This window comes from Stigmatopora nigra, chromosome 10 (genome assembly GCF_051989575.1).
Source record: "Stigmatopora nigra isolate UIUO_SnigA chromosome 10, RoL_Snig_1.1, whole genome shotgun sequence".
NCBI lineage: Eukaryota > Metazoa > Chordata > Actinopteri > Syngnathiformes > Syngnathidae > Stigmatopora > Stigmatopora nigra.
The window spans coordinates 9,908,200-9,934,625 of record NC_135517.1 but is presented as its reverse complement, the minus strand read 5'-3'; the positions used below and the strand labels follow the sequence as shown (position 1 = coordinate 9,934,625).

The following is a 26,426-nucleotide window of genomic DNA, read 5'->3' as shown; positions in this document are numbered from 1 at the left end:
ACTGCAGCCCTCATAGTACATATGCATGCCTCAACACAAACAAAGGAAATGAGCAAACCACACAGCAAATAAGAGACTTTTATTTTAAAATGTTGGCTTCTATGCTTCCTTTTGAGTGTGAGGCTCAGTCACTTACAAATACACAGCTTTATGAGAAATATTATGCACAAATGACAACATTTTTGTCTAGACGGGACATAATTTCATGTATTTACCCTGGCATGAATATTTTTCATACCGGTAGCATACTGCAAATCATTCTATGCGATGAAATTGCATGAAACTCACTGTCACACTAATGGCTTTCTCTTTTCAAAATAGGTAAATGTAGTAATTTAAATTTCATAACTAACTTTGTAAGTAGACTTCATCAAAAAAAAAGTAACCTACCATAAAACATGACCACAGTAATTCGGCTCTAGAGTATTTTGCAAGTTATATTTTTCAAATGCTACAGATTTCAAACATGTTCAGACTACACTATAATGTAATCACGACGATCCTGACTTTAGAACAGTGATTCTTAACCTGGTTTTGATCGAACCCCAAGAGTTCAGTGGAGCCTCTTCCGCGAAGATCAAAATACATCGACGTATCATCTATACATGATAACATGCCCCGCATGAGAAACTTCAGTCCTGTAAAGTAGATTGTGCCATTTGCTTCTTCATCCACTCAATTTTTAGTGTGTAATACTCTTCTTGAAGTTTGAGGACTGCATCCTGTCTTCTGAGCACGGACATTTCCAAATCCATTCTTTCTTGTGACATTGTGCATTGTGCTGCATTTGTGAAAGGGAGAGAGTGGGTATTTGACTGTTCCCCCGATGCAGAAGGATAATGAGGATGGAATTGTACTGCGAGTGGTTTCGGAAAGTTCGAAAAAGGGCTCATTTTTTGTCCCAGTGGTGTTGTCGAAGATGGATCTCCAGCATAGGCAGGCAGCACAAGATCTGCCTGCTCATGTTTAGGTTTAAACTGTTCACCAGCATAGGCAGGAAGCCCAAGATCTGCTTGCTCAAGTTTAGGTTTAAACTGTTCACCAGTTGAGAACATGCTTCCATCTTTACTGCCACTGAAAAGAAATAGGAAGCCAACATTGATATCCTCAATAGGCACTAAGATCCCTTTAAATAAATGATTACTGAAATGGTAGGTTGACTTATTGCACAAACATTGCAGTTTTTCATGTTAAACCAGTCAAGACCAAGAGTTACAAAAATGCAAGTGACGGTTGCAGATGCAGTTTAACAACAAACAAAACAATTACATTAAAAAAACTGCACTCAACGTGCGGTAGTTGGCAAACTGAGGTCTGACACTATGTTTTCATGTCCACTTTCACGCACAGCAGACAAACTACAGTGTGTGCAAGTGTTTATTTCTTATATTCAAATTAAAATAATCTTTTTTTTATGGAACTTTATGGTGATTTGAAGTGGTTAGGGACGTTTAAACTAATTTCAATGGAGAAAATATTTGAAACCTGTAAGTCAATATACCACTGTGTATATAGTATAAGTAAATAGCCTGATAAAAAAAAAAAAGTATATCTATAGAATACCTGTTTTGCTGATTTTCCACCAAATCAAAGGGCTGGGAGTCATCCTCATCCTGTTGTAGTACTGAAGGGTTCATCACAGAAATCACAATCTGGGTCAAAGCACTGAACTGATCCAGGGACAGGTCGTCATCTGGGGAAAAAAATAAGTCAATGCTTTGTATATTTTCAAAAATTAAGAGGACATTGATTTCCTTTTCTTTATAGTGTGTACTAGTCTAATCTAGTAACACTGACTATTTGTAATCGTTAACAATTACGTTGTCATAGAACAGACCTTGGTGTTTTTAATGCTGTTATGATTGATTGATTTATTGATTGCTTGATTGATTGATTAATTAATACAACAATAGGAGGGAAAGAGTTGTTTGAAGGCAGTCAACATATTTAGATTACACTTTCACGGATGCTCCGCAGGTTGTGTCACATTCTTAGGAATCCAAGTCATTTGAACGTACCTGTACCTGTTTGTATTTTCTGTCGTTTGATCTCCTCCCTTGACTTTGCCAATAGATTCTCCCACTTTTTACTGCAGTCAGACATTGTTCGCTGCATCTGTGGAAAGGCTGAATTGATGGTATGGGTGATCTCGTCCCAAGCCTGTCGTTTATCATATAAACCAGTTGTGCACTTCCCCCTGATGACTTCTTTTCTTTCGTGAACCAGTTGAGCGAGAAGATAACATTCCTGGTCTGTCCAATTGGGTCTACGCTTTCTGCTTGACATGGATTCAAGTTGAAACGGCATTATTAGTTGTATGTAATTCTCAATTACAATTCGATCACAATGAATATAGTAAAAAAAAAACCCTTCCGATAGTATTTCGAGATCAAAACAATGTTCTAAAAGACCTCGCAGTGTTTATCACACTGATTTTGTAAATGAAAGAAACCCGATATTAGATGTCTGCATTAAGCGTATCTTTAAAGGCACCCAGAGGGTAAAATGTTATGTCCTGATCACGCTAAAATAAGCGGTCATTGTGAAAAACCTTGAGGTTTAATCCTTTCAATTTCCTTCCGAATGATAACACCGCCGTGGTCGCTGGATGATGACGTGAATTTATGGTGACGTGGCCATTTGTTTACAGAGCAGGATCTCCTGCACGCGGAGCGCCACAGACATGGCTGTCGATATAACGCTACTTTTCAAAGCCAGTGTTAAAACAGTCAAAACGAGAAACAAAGCGATAGGAATAGGGTTTGATTCTCCCAAAGATGAGATATTCAAGCGCAGCCGATCCAAAAGTGGCTTCTCCCCCAAGGCAAAAGAAGTGGTAAGTGTTTTGATCCAGCTAACTGGAGCTTAGCATGTTATGCCAATACAAACTCCCGATATAAATCTGTAATAAAAGTGCATCAATAATCACCCGATCACCTTTTAATTAGCACAATTTACAAACGTTTTTTTTCTTTGCATATATATCTTATTGTTAAATGCCCTCATCAGACTGGCCAGGTTTACAGTAACATCATGGGGTGCAAAACTATGATTTTATGCATATATTTTTTACATGATATGTCCTATATTGTATTGTGCATAATATTATAATCATTTAATTAATAATTTAAAGTAAAGTCAAAAGATAACAATTGATCCCACCCCTTGAGTGAAGGGACGGTCTTATTGTCTACTACAGTATTAGCAATGTAATATCATTTTCATAATGCTATTTTATCATTATTTTTATTCATTGTACCGACAGGAAATTTTCTGCTTATAATTTTGTCCACCTTGCACTTATAAACTCATGCATTGTCGCACCCTTGGTGTGTTATGATTCCTTAGTTATCTATGCATGTTTACATAGAAGATAAAAAAACAGAGATAATGTATCACCATGTATTTTCCCATCAGGATAAATCCCTATTTCATGGGCACTCAACTGCTCTTGCCAAAAGGAAATTATTCCAGGTTGCAGTTCTGGTTTAGATAGTATCTTTGCATTATCAAAATGTCAAAATTGGTGTTGTATGTACAATTTATTGAAGGGGTCAGCCCAAATGCCTCTGTGGCTGGTGTTAATCTTGGCTATCACGGTGCTATTACAGTATTCAGTTTGCACGCATTGTCCAGCTGGAAAACTGCCTCAGTGATAATATTATGACCCATGTTTGACATTTTCTTAAGTGTAATACAATGATGGAACTTTATAGTTTTCAGAATCCCCCTTTCCTTCAATTCTCAAGTCTTACATTAAAAAAAAAGTGTTCATATTTTTTTTCCATAATGCTTATCCTCACAAGGGTGGTGGGGTTGCCAGCCAATCACAGGGCACAGTGGGACGAACAACCATTTACGCTCACACTCTTATCTCGGGTCAAACATTTTTTGGGGGTGTGGAAGGTACCTGGATTACCCAGATGAAACCCATGCAGGCACGGGGAAAACGTGCAAATTACACAGCAAGGTTGGGAACCCACCAGGGATTGAACCCTCGATCTCAGAACTGTAAGACTGACGTGCTAGTCAGTCGACCACTCTGCCACCCAGGAAGAATGTGTATGTTAAATTGAAACTCTGCACTTTTTGGAGGGCTTTTGTGTGACATTTACCGATAAAGATGGAGCACAAGCGGTCATATACCATTCTTATTACGTTCTGCATTCTTGTTTTTTTTTAAGCATTACTGGACAAAATATCGCTTATGTGAATGAGAGGAGTCACATTCAAATGTTTTGGTACCCTGATTTTGTTTAAACATTTCATGCACATATCTTGAAAAGTAATTTAAAGCTACTTACAATCTGTAATAGGTCATTCAAATTCATTACACACTTCATTGCCAGCAAGTCACAGTGTATTTCATTCAGTGCTCAGTAGAAGTGTGACATTGTAACATGGAACAGGGCATGTTTAAAGCCTCATGCTGTAGCTTTTTTCTCAAGGAATTAGCTTAAATTTATGTCACTGAATTTTAATGTTACTAATTATGGTGGTACTTGGAAAACTAAGTAGTGGTAAATGGTGGAAACTTGGGACCACTTCCATGCAGTAGAAGACACATCATTCTTTCCCTTCATATTGTAAGTGTTACTTTTTCATCCAATTTGTATTTTGCAAATTACTTTTTGTACATATTTCTCACAAAAGGGCTGTTTCATATCACAGCAAGGACATGCCACGATATAATAATTAGTAATTATTCAATGAAAAAAAATACAAAAATTTGGTTTACTGTTCGCTTTGTTTAGAACTGAGATTCAACAAACTGTTTCTGTAATTTGTTATTTTTATACAAATGTAAAACTAATTATTAACTCTTATTTATGGATGGGTTTAACTATATGAAGGTTGTGCCCACTTGTTTGGCAAGCAGCAGTCAACGCACAGATTGGAAAATGTTGCGATGGTATTATTCCCAGCATGCCTTGTCTTGGGCATTTGTTAAAATAATATTATGTTTTTTATTGATTTTGTTAATGGCTCATTATTTTCAGATATAAATTTCTTTTTTAAAAACACCATTGTTACGCATGCCAATAAGGTGGCAGCCTATACTAATGGTCAGAAGCAAAACGATTGGCATTTTCCAACAACAACAAAAAATAAAAGAGGCTTTTTTTTTCCAATTCATGAAGACTGCTTATAGAGCAAGGAGTCTTTAGCCTAACATGAGCTCCGTGAAAACAAACCTCTTCAAAGGCGCCTTGAAGAAGCACTTTACATTTCCCTCAGGGAGTCTGGACTTTAAGTTGTGCCTGATGTCAAGCATCAAACATGAGCCCACTCACCTCGGTTCTGCACAACCAAGTTTTTGTTATGTTATGTTACATAGGTATTAGAAATGGTGGTTTAATAAAAGCAGTGGTGCTGATTCAAAGAAACCCTACTCTGTCCTGTGGTGCGAGTCTCCTGCTCTCTTCCCCCCCTACTGCTGTTTTACTCGCATTGCACATATCATCTCCAACCATCTCAGTGGAGAAATTTAAATTGCCAGTTTGGAATGTCCTGACTGCTTACGGTTGGTTCTATTGCGGTTTTCTCCCACGTCTGACATGGCCAAGCATTTCTCTTTGTGTGCGACTCCTCTCTTCGCATGCACGATTCCATAAACATACTGGAATAACATTTGCTTTCTGCTCTCGAACAATTTCTCGGGGAAAGCCGATCCTCCCAAGAGCCAGTGATTAAAGGTGGAAGATCAAAACAGAGAAAATATTAAATTAGGTCCTCGGCAACAATGTTGACGGCCGGCACCTAATGTGCAACAGATGTGGGTGCCCTTCTAGACATGCAGAACGCTCTTTGGAGCGTCACAAAAATAGAAAGAGCATATTGAATTTGACATACGCACCGTGCTTTTGATACAAAAATCCGACCCATTTGAAAGTCAATCGTAACTAAACGGCACTCCAAAATGAGGTTGCGTTGACCAAAGTGAAGAGCGCATTTGGGCTTAGTGAGGGGAATCTTTCCCCTCAGAGAGGTCGCTTTAGGGCACTGTGATCTTCATTTCACTGTTCACATAGTCCCTCTACGCAGCATGCTTTCCTTCTCAAGTTTAAATAGTGGAGGTCACCTTAAAATTGTTAAATTGTGTGGATAGTATCGTGCCTGGCTCCCCGCCGTGCCTTTAGTATCGTCATTCCAAAACTTGCTCTTTCAACACTCTTAACATCTTTCAAATGTAGCCATGTCAGCACAGTGAAAGTTTGCTTAACTTTTAATGTTTGCTATGAATTTAGATTTTTTTTAAACAACTACCTGGCCTACTTAGTGTACCAATATCAGTCCTTAATTATTGTGAGATTTCAGTGGGAATAAGCAATGGAGAAAATGGATGGAATTCAAGCAGTTGTAACACTGGAATTTTTTAAAGAAAAATATCTTTTTAGATTTTTCTGTTGATTAAAATTTAAGTCAGCAGTCTGGTTACACAATTTTGCATAACAATTTTATAGTTCTAGTTTGTCAAGTTTTTTTCTCTACTACTTGTTAACAGCTATAATTGTAGTAGCCAAATTCTTTACAAAAACAAAGTAGTGTCATATAAACATGCCTGTATGTCAATATTTGACATTTCATTTTGTCAGGCACATATTTTAAGGGTAGTATTTTTCCTTGTATTTTTTTTAATGAAACTAGGATAGTATAGTTAAAAACTTGAGGTGATATAAAAAAAACCTCATCACTTTTAGAATCTAATAGCATAAATTAATTAGCAACTTTCTGACCTAACACGTCAAAAATGTAGGTTTTATGTTGTCAGTTATACCATGCATAAATATTAATGACAAAGAGGAAAGGCAGGTAATTTGGGATTCTCACGCTGTAAATGACCGCGGCCATCCCTTCCACTCAAAAGGGATTAGACGTCCATCGCGGTCAATGACAGCCAATGAGTTAAGGATTTCAAGAGTCCCCAATTAGTTAAACATCGTGTGCCACATTGCATTGTGCACTAAGTACAACATGCATTTTCTGCATATATGAAAGACATCCATGCAAAAAAAAGTTTCTTATTCTTTAATCTTTATAGAGTTTGATAACATTACCCATTGAAACTCTACTTCCCTGCACTAATGGTGTTGTTTTGCCTATGACTCTACAGAAGTTAGCAGTGTCACTATGACAACCAGATTCCCTTCAAGGAGGGGATTCAATGTGTCCCGGAAACAGTGAAAAACTGATTCTGCTGGCTATTTACAAAAGAAAGACCTCACCCCCGTGGGAGCTTTACATGAATTTGGAAATAAAATCAGCATGTCTTCACTGCTAAGGTCTCCTTCTGTATATATCAGACCCGCGTAATTAAATCCAACATAGCATGGCGTCAGTAAAAATAGCCTTGAGGATTTCAACTGAATCGAGTTAGTCGTCATCTAATTGTGTCAGTCACCTGGATTTGAGAAAACAAAAGAGACATTGAATCCATTTGGAAAAATCTGCTAACTAAGCCTTTTTCTCTTGTCTTGCTCATAATAATCTCTCCTGATGGTTTGTTTGGGCTCAGTCAGGGCTGCGGGCCCAAGCAGAATGTGAGGAGCTGAAGTGGGGGGTCTTTGATGATGTCGAGATTAGACTCAGCCCGGCAGACTGTCTCCGTCACATTTACTTTCAAGCGGCCTCGCATCCATACGCACACACTAATGCAGAAAGGCAAATAGACACTGTTGCGTGTTCATCCGTAGACATGCGGCCCTGCGCACAAGGACGCCTCCTTCCTCATTGTCGAGGAATTACTTGCTCTTTATGGTCTTAGGTTACAAGAGCAATTGATCCCTCTGACCCCCTGCAAGCCCTTGAGCTTGAGCTGGGAATCCGAGCCCCAATGTATACACAGTGGAGACAGCTCAACCCCCAGAGCAGCACTCTCGACACACACCGATGTAACCCATCAACTCACGCACGCATGCACGCACACACACACACACACACACACACACACACACACACACACACACACACACACACACACTCGTTCTGCCTGGCATCTTCATTTCATTCTAGGTTATGGATTTAGCACTATCTGCTGGACAAAATGTGTAATACTGCTCGTATGTGGGTCTCTTTATATATTACGATAGCAGGATGGCAGATATAAGACATCTTTTATTATTTGGTGAAAATTATACGAGATTTTTAAAAGCTTTTCTCTCTTGCTGGCTTTATTTTTCAACTGCCATCAAACTGACCTACCATAAGCGTTTAATATATCAAGTAGCGCTACATCCTAAAACTATCCAGTTCAAACCAAAGCAGTATTATAGCACAGCATCATACATATTTTGATCAAGTGAACAGATATCTAATTATCTACAAATGTGATTGTTGATTTTGGGTAGCATAATATCATTAGTATTGAATTTATTTATTTTTGGAACCAAATTTAGTTGTATCTGTGAATTATATATGTTGGTATTTTCAATTATTTTGCGTGCATTATTCACGGTTGGCATCTTCATTGGCGGTACTACTGTGGCATATGGAATCCCATCAGTTTAGCAAGTCAGCACAATTTGGTTTCCATCTGTTGTTGAAAATATCCATTGCAGGAACAGGTCTATTCATGGCGATAACAGCAACCTTGTAAAATGTCGATAAAATGCTTTATTTTGTTTTGGCAATAGATTCTGTCATATTGTACAGCACTATTTGGTGGCGTGGGGACTCTATTGCCCTTGTGCCACATAATTTTTTACTCTTCTCGATGAAAAACTTATTGGATGTCTTGTCTTGCCCACGGCATGCCAATCCATTAATTGAATCGAATTTAAATTTCCCCACCATCAATGGCAGCGAATGGTTCAGTGACTACTTAAATTGATTGAGACTGCAGCGCCGTCATAAATAGTAAACAGCAGGTTTGACGGCGTCGCACGTCTGCCGTTCTCACGGCCGTAGACGGCGAACAATACGACTCATGTTTCAAACATCTTTGAAGCAGTTGAGCTCGCCCTTTAATTGGCCTCCCAAGCGTAACTGCTGCGAACAACAATTAACTCCTGACCTCAAATAATTGTATTATTACAAGGGTCGACTAGCCTGCGTTAAAACCGTGCCGTACGTGACGCAACTAAGAAAAGCACATCTATGTTTCCAACAAATTGCTTAGCCCCTGTAAATTCTGAGGGACCCCCTCCCCTCCACATTTACAGAGTCAGCTTAAATAAAACCTCACTTCAGGCCCGCGTGATGCGAGAATGGATGTTTAGGGATATTATTAGACAGCTGGTGCCAGATTACTGCTTACAGCCAAGGCAATTAGATAATTGGTGTTGTTAGAGTGGAAAAGGTTGAAGGCCGAAGACATTATGCTATCATAATAATCTCCCACGCTGGCCAAATCCCGTCACAGTCAAAGCCATTGTGTCGGTTTTCAATCCTGGGCTTGTCCGAGTCCTGTCTTATACGGCGTCCAACAGAGCCTGCTGTGTGAGGCTCGGCTCTGCCAGCACGAGTCTGTGGACAGGGAAGCAATTGCTTCTTTTTTAATATTTAACAGAATTACAGGGGCAAATATTGAATTCAATCATGTTTCCTTTGGTTTCACTGTGCACATATACACTCGGCGATAAATAGAAACACGTCGTGGATTTAGTGCTTATTTGCAGTCGCTCTGTGTGTAATAGCTAGCCTTTTTTTTAATGATTTAGAAGGGCAGTTGGATGGCGAAATGGCAAGTTTTTAAATGTTCCACACGCTGATGAATTGTCAAAGATAAATATTGTGCATTCACAACCACTGACGGGCTTTGGTCGCCCGTCATCTTCAATAAGCTCAAGATTGGACAGTTTAGTCGGGAGAAAATTGCTCTTAGGTCAATTCGATGCTTTGACAAGTTTGTAATGACACTGAGTGATGTTTTCTCTCACTGTATTTTCCTAGATCATTAACATCAGCAAGCTCAAAGACTTCTTGCTGCAACACAGGAAGGATTATGTGAGTGCGGGAAGGTAAGCCTCAGCTTCCCACTACGACCAATGTGACAAACACTGACTTGATGTATGTGTCAAATTCTACATTTCTGCTTCTGGTGAGCCTCAACAAGTAGTGTGGTCTTACACAGAAAACAGGCAGGCAGGCAGGCTCCAGTCTAGTTGTCTGCCATAATTGAAGTGCAACCAAGCAGAGTAGGATTAACGTCCCGGGAAAACTGCGGAACTTCCTCTCTGCCAGTCTCCGCCACAACACTCCCAAGTCCACATCAAGATGGTTTTAGTTCGGTGAAGCCTAATTTTCAAAAGGCCTGGGAAAACCCGTCAAAAATCAATTTGGATGTGTGTGCGACGTGATTTTCGGCTTTCTTTTTACTCCCAAAACTTTGATGGGAATAGTTTTGACGTAAGGTCTTGACGAGCTATTTCTTTGATTTTTTTTCCGTCGGATTTTTTCAGAATAAAAAGATTCATTTTAACTAAATTCAGCTTTATAAGAGTGTCCTATTAGTTTTTACCATTTGTCTTATTGACAATTGTCATCATGTATTTTCCAGCCTCATCTCATCAGACCTCACCCGCATGACAGATAACGAACGGGATCAGATTGACCAGGATGCCCAAATTTTCATGAGGACATGCTCTGAAGCTATCAAACAGCTACGCACTGAAGGTATGGTATCACAGATTTTGGCAACAACCTAGTTTTTATTATTATTATTTTTTTACATTGCCTTGTATTTGTTTGATTTCTAGCAGAGAAGCAGGTGACGTCACCCCAAACTAAAGAACACAGGGGCGCAGTCTTGGATCTTATTGAAATGTACTTGAAAGGTGAGTGGATGAATCTCATTGTAAGAAGCCTCCAGCTTCTTGAAAGAAAGGAAAAAGTTCAGAATGCATATTAAATCTTTGTTTGCTTTAAAAGGGGTATGTAAGCTGTACTCAGAGCAGAGGGCCATAAGAGTCAAGAGAATGGTGGACAAAAAAAGATTGTGAGTATTTGTTTCATTTGTTGTTAGGCCTCTTCATTTCCTGCTGTTAAACACCCAAGGCTCTTGATTTCAGGTCACGACTGGGATCCGATCAGCTCGCTCGTGTGGAGAAAGCGGTGGATGAAGAACGAAAGGAGGAAAAGACAAATCTGGAGGAGAGCTTGGGTATGTCAGCAGATTCTGTTATATTTGTTCTATTAAAACTTCAATTAGACTTCTGATCAGTGACTCATGAGCCCCATGTTTTTAGAATTGTTTAAATATGAATTAGAAAACTTCAGAGTTTAGTTTTTGAATCTTGTTTCTCCATATGAAAGAGAAAACACTTTTTTGAACTTTGTCAAATCTTTGTTGGATTTAGACAAGAGTGCAACCGAGGTGTTGGACCAAAGTGTCAACCTGTGGGAGGACAGCAAAGTGGAAGACGAGCTCTCTCCTGAGGAGATTCAAATGGTTTGTGGGTCCAAATCCTTTTTATGTGTCCTACTGAATTACAATTTAATCTAATATTGATCAGTTATCTTTTTAGTAGAATGTGTGTCATAGTTTATTAAGAGCTCAGTATGTGATAAAGATGGCGTTTTCTTTACTCTTTTTTTCTTCCATTGATTATTAAAGTGGTTTTTATGTTGTGTGTGTGAAGTTTGAGCAGGAAAATCAAAGGCTGGTCAGTGAAATGAGCAACTTGGTGGATGAAGTCAGGTGAGTCACTCCAGATCAACTGTTGCTACTGTTTAAGAATTATCAAAATGACCATCAATGCACCAGAAATTAAGGTTTATAAATCTGGATGTCTTCCTTCTGCCAGGCAAATTGAGGGCAAGGTGGTGGAAATTTCCAGACTGCAGGAAATCTTCTCCGAAAAAGTCCTTCAACAAGTAGGCGACGCGACGGCTGCGTTTTTTTTTTTTGGTCAACATTTGAGATTTAGGAGAAACATGTCTTTCCTGACTTGTTATTGCAGGAGACTGATATTGACAACATACACCAGTTAGTCGTTGGCGCGACAGAGAATGTTAAGGAAGGTAACGAGGATATACGCGAGGTAGGCTTCATCAAAACCGCTTGCGCTTCATGTTCTTGAGTTGTGAAAAAGTCACTTTTTTGTGTGTTCCAAGGCCATCAAAAACAATGCCGGCTTCCGTGTGTGGATCCTCTTCTTCCTAGTGATGTGCTCCTTCTCACTGCTCTTCCTGGACTGGTATGATAGCTAACAGTCCCAGCCGGCGGCATAATGAACACGTTCGGTCACATGATGAAATGAAGACAAGACCGATTGAGTATGTTGATTTATCATGTTGGACTTTAACGACAACAGACTCTTGTAGCCAACTCTTTACCTTAAATATTTATATATGCTTCACTCACAGTTGAAGGCAGCTTCTATGGATTAAGATACACTTTAAAAAGCACTAGGTCCTCTTTTTTAATTAGTAGCATGATAATCTCAAGAAGTAAGTGATTTATCAAAGAGAAAAATCAATGTATGTTCCATTGGTCAATAACCTTAGTACACTTGCCTGGTTACCATGGACATGAACCGCACTGGCTTTGCTGTCTTGTGTTCTAACAATGATGTATCCACAAATCAAACTTTACTGTCAGACTGAGAATTGTTTTGCCTTCACGAGGAGAACTTGATTATTGTAGACAGCTAATATTGATATATTATATGCAGCTCACGTGCTCTACCGTCTTTCTTCACTGCAAGATGTACTTTGACAATAATGAATGCAGTTGAAATATGCAAGTACTGTACAGCTTATATATCATGTTTTGAGATATAAAGCAGACCATGAAATGTCTCAATCAATCTCATTTGTATATGAAGGATAGTTACTAATGATAAGCTGTTTACAGGCTGTCTATGACGAAGAGTTTATGACACTTCTAAAAGACGACTTGTCTTACGATTAACGTTACGTTTCTGAGGCCATGTGAAGACAGAGTGTGATGCCATGTGGTATAAGACTTTGGAAGATGTTCCTTTGCGACTCCCCGAAGAAAGCATCAAGGTTCTATTGATGGGTATCCATCACACTTGGCATTTGGCCTCTTAATGGTGAGTCAAACTTTAACTTGTTAGACAGACTTCAAGTTGTTTTACTTCATATTTATGTTGCTGTCAAACACTCTTCTAAGTATTTCTCAGTTTATAAACAAAAATGGGAATTGAACGGTGGTCAACTAGGGGAACATTTTTGTCCTTTAGCGCCCCCGAGAGTGGAACATTTAAACTTGCAGCTTTTCGGGGATTGGTCACTTTAGGGCACTTGTCAATTATGTGGGACATCAATGAAAGGGTAACGTGAAGCTGCAGATGTGTACTAGCAGGATCAGAGATTGCCTCAAGAATCTGCCTTTAAAATTGACAGTTTCCAATTTCACCATCAAAATAAACCCATTTGCAGTCTGGGATAAAAGAGGCACATTTTTCTACATTTAGAAGATAAAGATTTTTCGATTTAGTCTTTAGTTTTCCTGGGGCATTTTTGTCTCCGTCATGAAGAGTCAGACATTGTTGGTGGGAAACGTGGGCACTTTATTTTAATTCTTCATTTAACATTGAATGTAGCAAATGCACTTGAATGGTACGCATTACACTGTATGAAAATGAGGCATTTGTGACTATTGAAAAGACACATTACAGGGAAAAAAAGCCGCGCAGCAAGCAACTACTTTCAGATTGTTCAACTAAAACAGGCTGTAGATGGATGGCTTTCCAGTCACCATCCGATGACATTAATAAATTCAAAGGGTTGCACAATACGGCGTCATTACTATCAAAGCAACAACATTCAGTGTAGCAGCATAGAATTGATGCTAAAATTGTGTCCTTTAGATCTCGTTGCCTGCAAAAAGCACACTGTTCACAAAAATGATGGCATTCTTTTCTAAATATACAATCAATACATAAACACAGAAAAACCTGACGGCAATATTATGCGGTAAGCAGCCGGGCTCAAACTGCACAATCAAAAGTTGTGTATACATGATTTAATTTACCGACGCAACCAACCGGTCGGTGCCAAGCCTCCGTTTGCAACAATTTCAAAGATTTTTGTTCAAAACGCCACACTGAATTCAGAGCTGGTATTTTGTACCATTCCATCTGAAATTGTTGGCAACGATGTTTTTGCACCTGAGAGACTTTCACGCTGCCCACGCTCCCCGATGACCATAAAAACGGGTTCTATCGGAACCAGAGTGACGAAAAGCAAAGTACGGTTCTAATTGTCGTGCGTGCATGTTCACCTAAATGTGTCACAAACATGATAGTTCACAGTCATTTCACTAAATTGAGTTCTAGCTTGTGTTTATGTACAAAGTTAACATCAAGAATGTGTGCGGGTGGCCATGCCACTCTGCCGTGTACCAATAAATAACAGCTTGCGCCATTCAAACAAAGCCGTTGGCTGATCAGGTGAACATTTTAAACCGTCGGGCTGACCTGGAAGCAGGTTTGCTTGTATGGCGCAAGCGTGTTATTGGTCCTCTATTCTCGGCCGGCTCAAGCCAGCTTCTGGGCCGTCTCCGTCTCCTGCTGGGTGACCTTCTCCTCGGACATGATGGTCATCCACGGTGACACGGAACGAGTGATGGTCTGCTTGGCGATGTTGTAGTGGTTGATGAGGGTGAAGAGGCGCCCGCGGCCACCCGGGCCCTGGTGGGGGAAGTTTCCGCCATACAGCCCGGCTGGCATGCAGCGACCTTGCTGCTCCACGGGGAGAGAAAAAATGTCAAAAGATGTGCTGAGGTTTGAATCAACTTAATCAAGTAGTGCCATCTATCACATTACTTGGAAAGTACAAAGATTAACTGAACATTTTCCAAATTTGTTAAAACTTTTTTTGAAGATAGGATTTGCTAATAACCATGTTTTTAGACCAGTAAAAGGAATGTATCATAGTAATTGATGAATCATATTTCATTTCTATTAAAATGTTCCCTCCTGGTACCCCAAGAAATGATGTTGACAAATTTTATATGATCATCTTTTACTAATATTAGTTTCTAAGGAGACATTGCTTTCATTTACGGCAGTTAAACCTAAGAAGAAATAAGTTTGAAAACACATTTTGAAAAAAAGTCACGTGTTTACCGTGTAGACAAAGGTGTCAGGGCACGGCTGCTCGTATTGGTAGACCTTGTAGACCACCAGGAACACCACGCACACTAAAAAGGCCAGGGCGCAAATCACCAGCAAGGTCACCTGAAAGACAGTAGTCAATCATACAGTTGATTAGAAAACAATTAGCTGCATGAATATCTGTATTATGCTCCTTTTCAATACTAAAAAAGTGAATTACTAGCATTTCTAGGCCTCCCATTTACAATCATTTTGAAGTCCATCACCGTAGTTTGAATTACTGTATAACCCTGTCTTGTGTTTATATAAAGACAAAATGAGTATATATGGTTGTTGTTAAAGCTAGCTTATTGAAATTGTACAATTTAGTTTATTAATCATTATACCTTTTATCCATTCACATCTAAAAGATAATATTTTTTTCAAAATGTTGGTCATATTTCAAGGCAAAATGACTTCTTTGCAAGTGAACAGCATTTCTAGACCTGAAAATGGAATGAAATGGTAACTAGAAATATCTCTGTTTTGTGAAAATCGGAGGTAGGTATTTCAAAAAGATATTCCAAATTATTGGCCTTTATTATTAGGTCACATTTGATACTTACTGTGCATCAAGGCAGGAGACAAACACAAAAGCAAAGCAACAGGGCTTTTCCAAAGATCTGTGAGGCAACAATTCCCTCCTGCACCTCAAAGATACTTTTGATCACACCTGAAAATGACAAGCTAGCCCGCAAGGAATAGTCTGGGGCGTTTACGCATGTTCAAATTGTTCTAAAGAGGTGTGAGAGAAGCTGCTAATCGGTGTCTGATGAAAGGCCCGAGGGAATCATCTTCGCTGAATAGAATGGATTCTCACTTAGGCAGGTCATAGCTATTAGAATAAAGGGAATTGCGTGAGAAACATTTCTTTTTGTTGAAATAATTACACTATACTTTTATCCTGAACTCGTTCACCACCAGCACAGTTATGTGCATCAATGTGGTAATTAGTAAAATTAAGAAAAGTGATGGTAAACAGCTCTGTGATTGGCTGGCCACCGATTCAGGGTGCCCAAATATATCATTGGTTTAGGAAAGCTTTAGGTGGACTTGTTTGTTCAATCTGTATCTGAGTTTACAAATATCCAAACTTGTACACCAGGAGTATTACCTTGAGTCGCTCGGAGACGCCATCGATGATGCTTATGGAGAACTCTGCAATTTTGGGGGATCTAATTTTGCCCCTCTTGCTGTCGCCGTCATAGTCGGCCTTTGTCTTCACCACCACCTGGAGCACACATTGGTAGACATACATGCAGCACTGGGTTAACTTGACTTGTATCTGCATGGTACAAATCTGTTTAAGTCATTCCCTACCATTGATGGATAGAGATTCAATCCATTTTGAACTGGAAGAGCCAAAGAACAAAAATCCAATCTGCTAAATTATTTTTAAATAGAATTTATTCATTGCTTTTAATGGGGGAATTTAAAAAAAAGAAAAACGTGCAATGAGGCAAAGAGATGATTTTATTTTGGCCGGGAGCCGCATGCGGGTTGAGAGCCACGTGTTTGCCATCCCTGCTTTAGGGTGTTTATTTTGGGGTATTCTAAAGATGAAGCTAAGACTTCACTCTGGATTTTTTTAAATACAGAATACTAACATTTTATTGCCTTCAAATTATCGCCAAGTCTCAATAATCTTTTTTATGAATTATGAATAATTAATTTTACATTTTTTAAATTATTAATTAATGCAATATACCTTCACAAAAATAATATAATTGAAATGAATAAAAATAGACGGTGAGTGTAGCCCCAATATGGTCAAGGCGAGTTTATTTTTTAATTTATCGTGTTTGAAGTTTAAACCGTTTTAACATTTCCTTTTTGACCATTGCATTAATACGAATATCTTCACCAATGCACAACCTAGCTTTTGTTTCCCCAAAACCTTCAAGAGAACCAAGATCTCGCATATTTTTACCTTGTCCGGTGGAGGGAAATGAAGCTGGCTGGCATCGAGAGGCGTGATGAGGGGGATGGTGTCAAATCCATCTTCAGAGACCCCCTTTCCATTGTTTTTCTCGCTGAAATTATTCCCCAATTTAACCATTTTGTCCGCTCACCAACCTAGAGGAGCGTGAAGAAGAAGAAGAAGAGGGGGAGGGGGATTCGAGCAAGCGTCGGCCTTGATTATTCATGTTTAACATCATCTGCCATTGTGCTGATATAAACCATTTCAGATGGGCTATTTTCTTCTAAAATAGCCTCGCTTGGAACCACCGTGAGGGCTCTCTTTTTGGTGGACCGTGAAAAGAAAAAAAAATCACCTCCATCGCTTGATGCGAGGTGCTTGAGCAGCAAAATAGAAGAAAAATCAGAACACTCACCTCGTCCGTCGTTTGTATTGTCTTAAAAAAATGTGGACGGTAATGGTTCCCTTGTTAAACGGTGCCGTTTGTTGTTGATTGAGTCATGTAGACGAGCGCCTCGATGTGTGTGTGTGTGTGTGACGCAGCCGCTGCGATGGATGGAGGAGAGGAGAAGAGAGGAGAGATGATGCTGTTGCTGGTGCTGATGCTGCTGATGCTGATGCTGTTGCCACTGCTGCTGCACAATATGACCAGGCTGCCTCAGTCCCTCTACATGCGGCATGCTGCACTGCAAGTGATGTAACGTCCTCATCTCAGCCTCCGAGCACGTCGCTCCATCTCGCTTGCCAGTGGGGGGTGCTTGGGGACCCCGCAAAACGGATCTGCACGCACACACACACACACACACACAGAGGCAAAAGTCACTTCAAAAGAAAACATATATCGATTCCATTTTCAAAATTTCAAATAATCGAATATGACTTGAATTTCATACTCGAGTTATGTTTTTTTAATTTTATTTTAGATTTACCAGACAATATTTTGTAGTTATTTGATAGTATAAATAAATGAATAAATTAATTGAAAGCATTTTGGAGTAAGAACCTTTTTTTAAAAGGCCACGAGTAAGCAAAAATATAAATAATTATAATTATTTAAGATGTTAATTTATTGATAAAACATTAGATAAATATAATTTGTAAATAGTTTGAAATAAAAACATTGGGAGAGAAAAATGGTTAAATAGTAATAAATAAATAAAAAGCATTTAAAAAACTAAGATAAATAAAAAGGCTACGACTAAGCAAATATATATATAATTATGAATGTACATTAAATTAGAAATTAAAACGTCAAATAAAAACAAATAGTATGCATTCTGTGAGATGAACGCTAGAGGGAGACAGTTGCTCGATATCAGAATCACAGACTGATGTTAATTATATTTTGTTCATGAATACTTTGATTCCAAATTGTCTGTCAGCTGCTCAGAGTACCTGGAGGAAACCCACACAGGCCCATGGAGAACATGCAAACTCTACACATATGGACATGACCTGGATTTGAATTCAGGACCCCAGAACTGTGAGGCCGACACACTAACCACTTACTCCACCGGGCCACTTTTTTATAGGGTTAAACATTTAACCAAGCACATTTAAGCCATTATTTGTTGCCATAAAACTACCTGGAAGCGTTCACGATCAATTCTGCAGGCCTGTAGCATAAAATATGCGTCGATAGAACTGTTGCTTTAACAACACGTCACATGACTGAGGTCAGAGTTCAAGTGGCCGCCATTATTAAAATGGCAGATAAGCCAGAAGCAAAGAGCTAGTAGGCTGTGGGCTTCAGAACAGCTCCGAAGTGGCGATTTACCGAAGAAAGACCGGATAAAGCTCTCACGGGACAATGCAGCGGATTCGGTACATTGTTATTTGGGGATTTCCAAGCCCCAGTTTTCATTTTAAGAGTGCTTTTTGACGAGGGGTTGCTTCGGTCGTGATGTAGCCCCACGCGGATGGACGCAGAAAATGTTTGCTAACGAATTGACTACATTGCGTTAACTATAGCTCTTTGCTTAATAAGAAATAATTCCTTTGTGTGTTTCAGTTCCTCAACGAGCACAGATTGCTGGGATACATCAAGAATGTGGCCAAAAGGAGCAGTTTGTGGACGAGCGGTCTGTCAGCTATGTGAGTGTTTTTTTTTTCAAAATATATTTAGTGTTCTCGATCCGTGTAATAATGAAATATCGGCGTTCAGTATTCACGGCATTGCCAATTGCTTTCCCATTATGATGTATTCCAATTTTGAATCAAAATGCACTTTAACTGGTTTGGTGTTGCTTTTTGACAGCAAGAACCTGTGTGGCTAACTCGCACCCAGACAAGTGCCATCTAGTGGAGGCGTAAGGAATAATCACTATACTTATAGAAGATTGGATTGGATAACCTTATTCATCCCGTATTCGGTAAATTTCATTGTGACAGTAGCAAGAAGGTTATGCAGATACAGAAAAGAAAAAAAACAATAACCCCTCGATTATCGCGGTTAATGAAGACCAGATATGGCTGTGATAAACAAAAAACTGACGTATGGTCACCTATTTATAAAATATATATATATATATATATATATAAATAAATATTTAACATCGGTGTTGAGTCCTAGTAGCAAGTGGAGGACAAGGGAGTAGCTTCCATTTGCAAGTTTCAGTGAGTTTTCACATCTTTATCAACAAATAAATAAAAATTCCCCCCAGGAAAAAAATGTGACGTGGAAAAGCTGCTAAAGTTAAAGCTGTGTGATATTCGACAGATTACCATACACCTACCAAGGCTTATTTTCCCTTCACTTTCTCAAAGGCCTCAAGGCTTGGACCTCTTTAGTTTTAAATTTGGTTTTGACAAACATTCATTTAACAATAGCACAGTGGTCATTTTTGACTGAAGAATGGTTAAGTAACTGATTTTTTTCCCTCAGTGCAAGAAGACATAAATGGAAGCGATGATGACTTTTTGGGATATTTATTTTTATTTAAAGTGAATTTGCAATTATTGACTGAAAAACTCATCCAGAATGAAATACCATAGCATTTTGTGCATCAAAATGGTTAAATAAGCAATTTCATGTTCACGCTTTGGTGTTTTGTAGATGGATGAGGTGAAAGCTGTCATAATCGATGAGAAGACCAAAGAAATCAAGGCAGTTGTGGATGAGGTGAGACCCAAATGTCTCTGGTTATTTATTGTATTTCTTGTGTACTAAACCTTTGTATTTTGCTTCTCTTCAGGGTCCACTCAAGTTTACCAAATCAACGCTAAAGAAGGGCTGATGACATGGTGATTGATGCAGTCTTGGACAACATCACCTCACTGGTACTTGTTGTTATAGAGCAGGGATCTTTAACACCGGTCTGTTTTCCACAGCAAGCTGTCCAGGAGTCTGATCGTGGTGTTGGAAGACTGGATCAGGGCCCTTGAGATCCCTATTATAGTGACTCTTATTTTTGAGTCTCTGCCTTGGACAAAAAGAAAAAGCAAAGCAAGCCATCAGATGGGTATGTATAATTTATTTCCATTTTTCCCCTCCTGTGTCTTAAATGTTGCTTGCCTTCTTTTGCAGTGGGATAGAGGTTTGCTGACTGGAGGAAAGTTGGCACTTGAGTATTATTCCTTGTAAGTATCTTTTTCTTAAATAATACATAGTATTATTCTTTGTCATTTTTTTTAATGGTGTATGAAATGTCTAACTTTTTTTGTCCTTCCAGAGTTTCACCGATGGATGCCTTATGAAGCAACATGAAAAGCTCCAATTTTTTATGGAAAAATAAAAGTTCTTGAAAAGTAACCCTGTCATATTCTTCATTTACTTAACAAAGGAATGCAAGTAACATATTTAGCCAAAGATTTTATTAACAGGAACACATTTGCACATTTAGAAATCACATTGAAGAGTTGATTTGTTCCATCTGATTTTTCCTCCACCTGCAGAAAAAAAAATTTTTACACTTAGAATAAAATTTTGTAGAAACATGACTTATTCTATGGAAAAAAATTGGTCATTAAACACTTGGTCATTTTTTTTAAACAATTTTCTTTTAAAAAAAGACAGTAAACACTTAGGTAATTTTTTTCCCACTTAAATGGAAGGAGCATAAAAAATAGGTCATTAAACACTTAGTCATTTTTTTTTTAAAGAATTTTTTGAAAATAAAAAAAAAACCAGTAAACACTTAGGTTATTTTTTCCCAAAATTTTATTGACAAATGGAATGAACATAGAAAATAATTTGAAGAAAAAAAAAAAAAAAAAGAAAAAAGACCCAGGAAGGGCTTTTAGGTCTTTTTTCACCAAGTGTTTCAAAAAAGACAATTGCTGCTCAAATCTCTTTATTTGTTGGCATAAAACTTGAAAAAAAATAAGATCCTACTTACCTTAGGGGTTTTACCACCATGAGCCAGAAAACTCTGGACTTAACCTATAGAAGAGAGGGGGGTAGTGAGACTTCACATTGAGGCACTTAAGCTTTTAATTTGAATGAATACTTGGATATTTTAGAATAAATGTACCTGTCAGAGAGGCATCATCTTCAAGTGGTTGACTTGGGAAGAATGTCTGGACACGGGCCTGATGAGAGCAATAAAAGAGGCATCATCTTCAAGTGGTTGACTTGGGAAGATTGTCTGGACACAGGCCTGATGTGAGCAAAAAGAAAAAGCAAACGTTATCATATTTGGAGATTCAACAGATAGGCTTAGAGGTTTTTTGTTTTACCTTGATCTGTCCCTGTAACCTCAAGGTTGTGAGTGATCTGGACATCCAGGAAGAGCTGTATCTTGACACTTAACAAGTGGTTGACTTGGGAAGATTGTCTGGACACAGGCCTGATGTGAGCAAAAAGAAAAAGCAAACGTTATCACATTTGGAGATTCAACAGATAGGCTTAGTTTTTTTCTGTTTTACCTTGATCTGTCCCCGTCTCCTCTCCTGTAACCTCAAGGTTGTGAGTGATCTGGACATCCAGGAAGAGCTGTATCTTGACACTAAACAAGGAAAATTTAATTAAACCATGATACTTGGGAGTTGACAAACTATTACAGTAAAGAGAAATCTTACTAGATATTTAATAAACAATCACGATAAACAATGAAAATACGTTTGAGTACTCCTTGCTATTTTCCCTTTACCAGACAAGGTGATCAAACATCAACAACTAGGAGAAAGACGGCTTAACAATTTTAGTATAAATGATATTTTGGGTGAAAACAGAACAGTTGCCCATTGGAAAGGGGTGTTTAGCATTCGGAGTGATAACTATCATTACTTACAACACACCAGGAGCTAATTTGTGCCTCCGGATGTCATTTTTGAGGTTAGCCTTTACCAAGCTAAACTGGACCAAACTGTGCGTTGATGTCACGGCCTTGTTTGATTAAATCAAAAAAGACCCACGACTCAATAATGGAAAGAAAACGGACAACATACGTTTTAAGTCAAATAGGAAGCGTCGGCTAATGCTAACATAACTAGTTACATACGGCACAAAGCCGAAAAGGACCCCAAACTTAAGTTGTCGACGATGTGTTCAAGCTGGCATTAAACTAAAAGATTTGTTGGCATTTTTGACTCAATTGATGCCTTAAAGATCTACCTATAGCGTGATAAAAATGCACTTAGGCCAGTAACTTGCCTTACGACGCCTTACCTCGTCGTGCTCGTGTCCATTAGCATTAAACGCTGTATCAAAGGGCGAGATGCTGCGCATGTGCGTAATTTACGCACAGCTGCGTGGACAATGGGCGTAACCACGCCCATATTGTCCCGACATATTGAATGTGGAAAAGATGGTGGATTGCTTACCGCATTCTACGAGATAGTTTGTCTTCTCAACTCAATGTCCATAGTTTGAAGATGACGTAGACTATTCGTGATTTTTGTAGTCCTGATGCTAAAAAACAAAAAACAAAACAGTGTGTCTCATATCATTTACTGAACCGCTTTGGTGTCATTATGTACTGTGAAATACCTTTCTATCCTTTGTTGCATTTTACTCAATAAGAGCAAAGGAAAATAGTTTACGATAATAAGCCTTACTATACATGGTCTACTTGTTTTATTTATTTTAAAACAAAAAAATGACTCTTTTTTTCAAAATAAAAGCCTAACTATACACGCTCTTACATTTTTTTTAAATACTTGGTTTATATATAAAAAAGAACATTGCTATACATGGTCTTTAAAAATATAAATATGCTTTTTTAAAAACAAATTAGTTTTACTATCACGGGTATCAACACATTCTGAAGTCAATTGACAGAAAAGGGTGGTCTTTAATAATCATGAAATAATCTTAGTACTCCACCTTTACTTTTCTTTCTTTATGATTTAAGTATGAGCTAGTGCAATTCCTAACTGCAGTGATGAATATATTTCTGGAAAAAAAATCATATTAGCCGTTATTGAAACTTTTCTACTCCGATTGCGTGCAACAGCTGATCGTATGAAGTCATGCAGCCATGGCACGGATTACAAGCAAAGTTGCAAGAAAAACATGGAACAGACTTTCAGAAATTGAAAAGGACAGAATGTCTAAAAATCCGCTGGACTGGAGTTAAGCAGCAGTTAATCTGAATAGTATTAATTATGAACTCCTATTGTAGCTCCTTTAGATCAAATTTAAAATATAAAAATTTAAGGTGAATATGTATCATTTAGTATATATGTACCTACATCACTCATGCCATTCATGACAATTAATGATGGATGAATAAAAAATGGGAATTTTAAGATCAGTGTAGATTAAAATTAATCCTCATAATGAAAATATTCATAGCCAATTTTATGCCTAATGAGATACACACAACAGATGGTTATTCAGTATATTAGTTTCTATATTTTTTTAAATTGTGATTGATGCATATTCTATTTTATATATTTTTTTTTAATTTTCATGGGCTGCATTTATGAAATCAATGCACTCACCTGCATGTCGTTTTAAGAGATTCTTGATTAAAGCTGTTTCAAATGTTATAAAAAATAACACATTTTATCCAAATAAAATCTATAGAAATAATTTCCCAAAGTCACATTCAGCAGAAAAGTGAGAAAATTCCCCACAGCTCTGTAGCCACAAGTTTCTGACCCCATTACAGAATCACAATTTGGAGCCCGAGTGTGACTGCTGTGTCTTTAAAATCCAGCCCTTCTGTGGCTTGTTGCCTGGGAGCTTCATTTCCCGTTTCCCTCGCAGCCACATGGATCGAGCTCCACCAAGTACATGCACATGCTCTCTTGACAGCTCACACTGACAACTAACTTGGACAACTGGACACCCCGGCAACTGATGAGGTAAGGGGACACACTGGATAAACTGACTCTAGAGATGTCATTGACTCTGGTCCTGATGGGATGACTTTACATCATCAGCTCTAAACATCAAATACCATCTTTTTTTGTATGAGTAGGGCAGTGGTTTTTTTTGTATGTTTGAACACAAAGCTTCTTTTCATTCCGCAATAGTAACCTAGTGTTGTTAAGCCAGTGTGTTGCTGACTGCACCATAAAAGTGACAGGTAAATAAAGTCACTTCAGCTTTAACAATGGCTGGTGTCAGGCTGTGTAAACAGGATGCTGTTCTGACAAAAACTGCCTCTATTTGAACGAGGAGTTGACAAGGGACTGTCTCGCGTAGGCGAGCACGCCTTTGAGGTTTCTGCTGGCTTTTCTCAGAGGGTGAGGTCACCGGAAGACACACCCTAAGGCTTGGACACGCTCGTCTAGTCTCAGCCGAGAGTGGAAAGTTCTCAAATACGGCTCTACGTAGTCTGCTGCCGTTTTAGTCATGTGTAACGCTCATTACTGTTTCAATGTTGACCCCAAAGAATAAATGCCTTCATTGGACTTGATAAAGAATTGACTGAAGTTGTCATTGGAATGTTGCTGGAATGAGAAGCGTTTCCTGTCAGGCAAAGAAAAAAAATTGGGAAAAAATGTGACCTTTAAAGGAGCTTTAAACCCGTCGCCCTCCTTTTGACTTCAACAGCTAAGTCACACAAGTGCATGAATATCAGAAGTAAACAAACTGGATGTGGAGGACATTTTCTGTCTAGTATTAATAGCAATATTTAGTGAACAGTTGTTAAAAAGTGATCGGTATCTTAACTCTTCACTGTCAGCCCAAGTTAAAGAGTATGTGTTATGCTGGTTAGTAAAAGAGATTCTGAATTAATCTAGCATTAACTCTTACGTGAGGTTTTAGGGCAGGGGTGTCCAAACTTTTTGCAAAGAGGGCCAGATTTGGTAAGGTGAAAATGTGTGCGGGCCGACTATTTAGCCTGACATTCTTTGAACAATTAACATTAAATACAAATTAACCTTTTGGGATTTTTTTTTATTACAAATGGCATACTTTTAATTTTTTTTTTACATTTAGGTTTTTACCGAAATCACAAACCACAAAAAATTAAGAAAACTATCAAGGATATCTAAGTTCATGTGAAACATCACATATTATTCACTATTATATGCTCACTGTAGGAACAGTGCTGAAAACAAAACAATGATCACTGCATATTCAAACTGTGATTTTGACCATCACAAAAAAAAATAATGAACTCATGTATTTTATACTGTGGTCAACAGTGCTGGCGGGCCGTGTATTATTGATTTCATGATAGAGGCCACGGGCCGGTAAAAATTTGTCCACGGGCCTTAATTGGCCCGCGGGCCGGACTTTGGACATGTCTGTTTTAGGGTCTATAAAACAAAACAAAAATAAAATACATGCAAAAATTCCAACGCAAAATACACAAAGGCACAAACTCAAACCATCAAATTTGTGTGGATGTGAATTGTTTATCTATCTATTTGTGTCCTGCAATTGGCAGGCGACCAGATTGTGGCCTGTTTTTGGTCCTAAGTCAACTGGGAAAAGGCAGGAATGGATGGATAACATGTTTCATACAGCTCAAGATGATTTAAATTGTGTGGTTTAAAATCAGAGCAATGAAATGAGCTTTGGGCAAAAAGCTCATAATTAAATCAGGTATTTTAGGATTTAGATTTGCCACATTAGCAGAAATTTCAATGTTCCCTTTTCTGTTCCTAAGCCTTTGTCATCATTGTTGCTGTGTGACCGGGGTTGTACTTGAACGGCAATTGGCTGGCAACCATGTCAGGTTGTACTCTGCCGAATGCCTGTAGTTAGCCGGCATAGGCTCCGGCACCACTGCCACAAGCGGCACAGAAAATGAATGACTTTGCCTTGCATCTGGAATACACTGTTTTGTTTTTGTTGGTGTTGCTATGGTTCCCGCCCACCATGTGGAGATCACCGTGCAAGGGGAAAATATAAAGCTGTTCCAGAAGCCGCTCATGTGATCGCTTTGAGCAAAAGGATTCTTGTAAATAGAACTGAACTATTCAGGCATTTAGAGGGCAGAACTCGATTGAGCTCATTGAAATCATGAGCATATCCATTTTTTTTCTTACAACCAAGAGCACTCACTTTTCATACTCAAAGAATATTTGAAGAACCT

At 38.5% G+C, this 26,426-nt stretch overlaps 5 protein-coding genes and 1 long non-coding RNA gene across 10 annotated transcripts in view; 3 read left to right on the top strand and 3 right to left on the bottom strand.

The window, feature by feature from the left end:
• Positions 1-64: 64 nt before the first annotated feature.
• Positions 65-2,630, bottom strand: LOC144202997 (uncharacterized). Of its 2 annotated transcripts, none has more exons than XM_077726166.1 (3): positions 2,019-2,630; positions 1,564-1,693; positions 65-1,074 (listed from the first exon to the last, which is right to left on the bottom strand). In XM_077726166.1, the coding sequence occupies exons 1-3, from the start codon at positions 2,305-2,307 to the stop codon at positions 633-635; spliced, it is 861 nt and encodes a 286-aa protein (XP_077582292.1). In that variant the 5' UTR covers positions 2,308-2,630; the 3' UTR covers positions 65-632. The 2 variants fall into 2 exon arrangements, with proteins under 2 accessions (XP_077582292.1, XP_077582293.1); XM_077726167.1 differs by having other exon boundaries at positions 2,025-2,629.
• stx18 (syntaxin 18) lies at positions 2,594-13,546 on the top strand. Of its 3 annotated transcripts, XR_013327601.1 has the most exons (12): positions 2,608-2,836; positions 9,892-9,959; positions 10,499-10,614; positions 10,698-10,775; positions 10,870-10,936; positions 11,010-11,101; positions 11,298-11,389; positions 11,580-11,638; positions 11,745-11,814; positions 11,901-11,981; positions 12,055-12,216; positions 12,797-13,546. XR_013327601.1 is itself a non-coding variant. In XM_077726165.1 (11 exons), exons 1-11 carry the CDS (start codon positions 2,684-2,686, stop codon positions 12,148-12,150), a joined length of 969 nt encoding a protein of 322 aa, XP_077582291.1. In that variant the 5' UTR covers positions 2,594-2,683; the 3' UTR covers positions 12,151-12,425. The 3 variants fall into 3 exon arrangements, 2 of the variants coding, with proteins under 2 accessions (XP_077582291.1, XP_077582290.1); XM_077726165.1 differs by lacking the exon at positions 12,797-13,546 and having other exon boundaries at positions 2,594-2,836; positions 10,701-10,775; positions 12,055-12,425; XM_077726164.1 differs by lacking the exon at positions 12,797-13,546 and having other exon boundaries at positions 12,055-12,425.
• Positions 13,455-17,752, bottom strand: LOC144202999 (neuronal vesicle trafficking-associated protein 1-like). 2 transcript variants are annotated; one of them, XM_077726168.1, is made up of 5 exons: positions 17,402-17,752; positions 16,996-17,141; positions 16,180-16,296; positions 15,039-15,149; positions 13,455-14,654 (listed from the first exon to the last, which is right to left on the bottom strand). In XM_077726168.1, exons 2-5 carry the CDS (start codon positions 17,122-17,124, stop codon positions 14,448-14,450), a joined length of 564 nt encoding a protein of 187 aa, XP_077582294.1. In that variant the 5' UTR covers positions 17,125-17,141; positions 17,402-17,752; the 3' UTR covers positions 13,455-14,447. The 2 variants fall into 2 exon arrangements, with proteins under 2 accessions (XP_077582294.1, XP_077582295.1); XM_077726169.1 differs by having other exon boundaries at positions 13,455-14,651; positions 17,402-17,742.
• A 235-nt stretch (positions 17,753-17,987) lies between these two features.
• Positions 17,988-20,658, top strand: LOC144203000 (uncharacterized). Its single transcript, XR_013327602.1, has 6 exons — positions 17,988-18,810; positions 18,998-19,080; positions 20,042-20,107; positions 20,181-20,229; positions 20,317-20,491; positions 20,523-20,658. It is a non-coding gene; the product is annotated as an uncharacterized LOC144203000 (long non-coding RNA).
• A 124-nt stretch (positions 20,659-20,782) lies between these two features.
• Positions 20,783-26,426, bottom strand: part of aggf1 (angiogenic factor with G patch and FHA domains 1) — a 13,152-nt gene continuing 7,508 nt past the window's right edge. Inside the window, exons 17-22 of the mRNA XM_077726163.1 lie at positions 22,595-22,837; positions 21,853-21,932; positions 21,664-21,773; positions 21,459-21,584; positions 21,324-21,367; positions 20,783-20,874 (exon numbers count right to left, since the gene is read on the bottom strand). The gene's annotated coding sequence lies outside the window, so the exon portion shown is untranslated. The remainder of the gene's footprint in view (positions 20,875-21,323; positions 21,368-21,458; positions 21,585-21,663; positions 21,774-21,852; positions 21,933-22,594; positions 22,838-26,426) is intronic.
• Positions 24,113-26,426, top strand: part of tacc1 (transforming, acidic coiled-coil containing protein 1) — a 21,064-nt gene continuing 18,750 nt past the window's right edge. Inside the window, exon 1 of the mRNA XM_077726161.1 lies at positions 24,113-24,237. Coding sequence (XP_077582287.1) covers positions 24,233-24,237 — 5 coding nt within the window. The 5' untranslated portion in view covers positions 24,113-24,232. The remainder of the gene's footprint in view (positions 24,238-26,426) is intronic.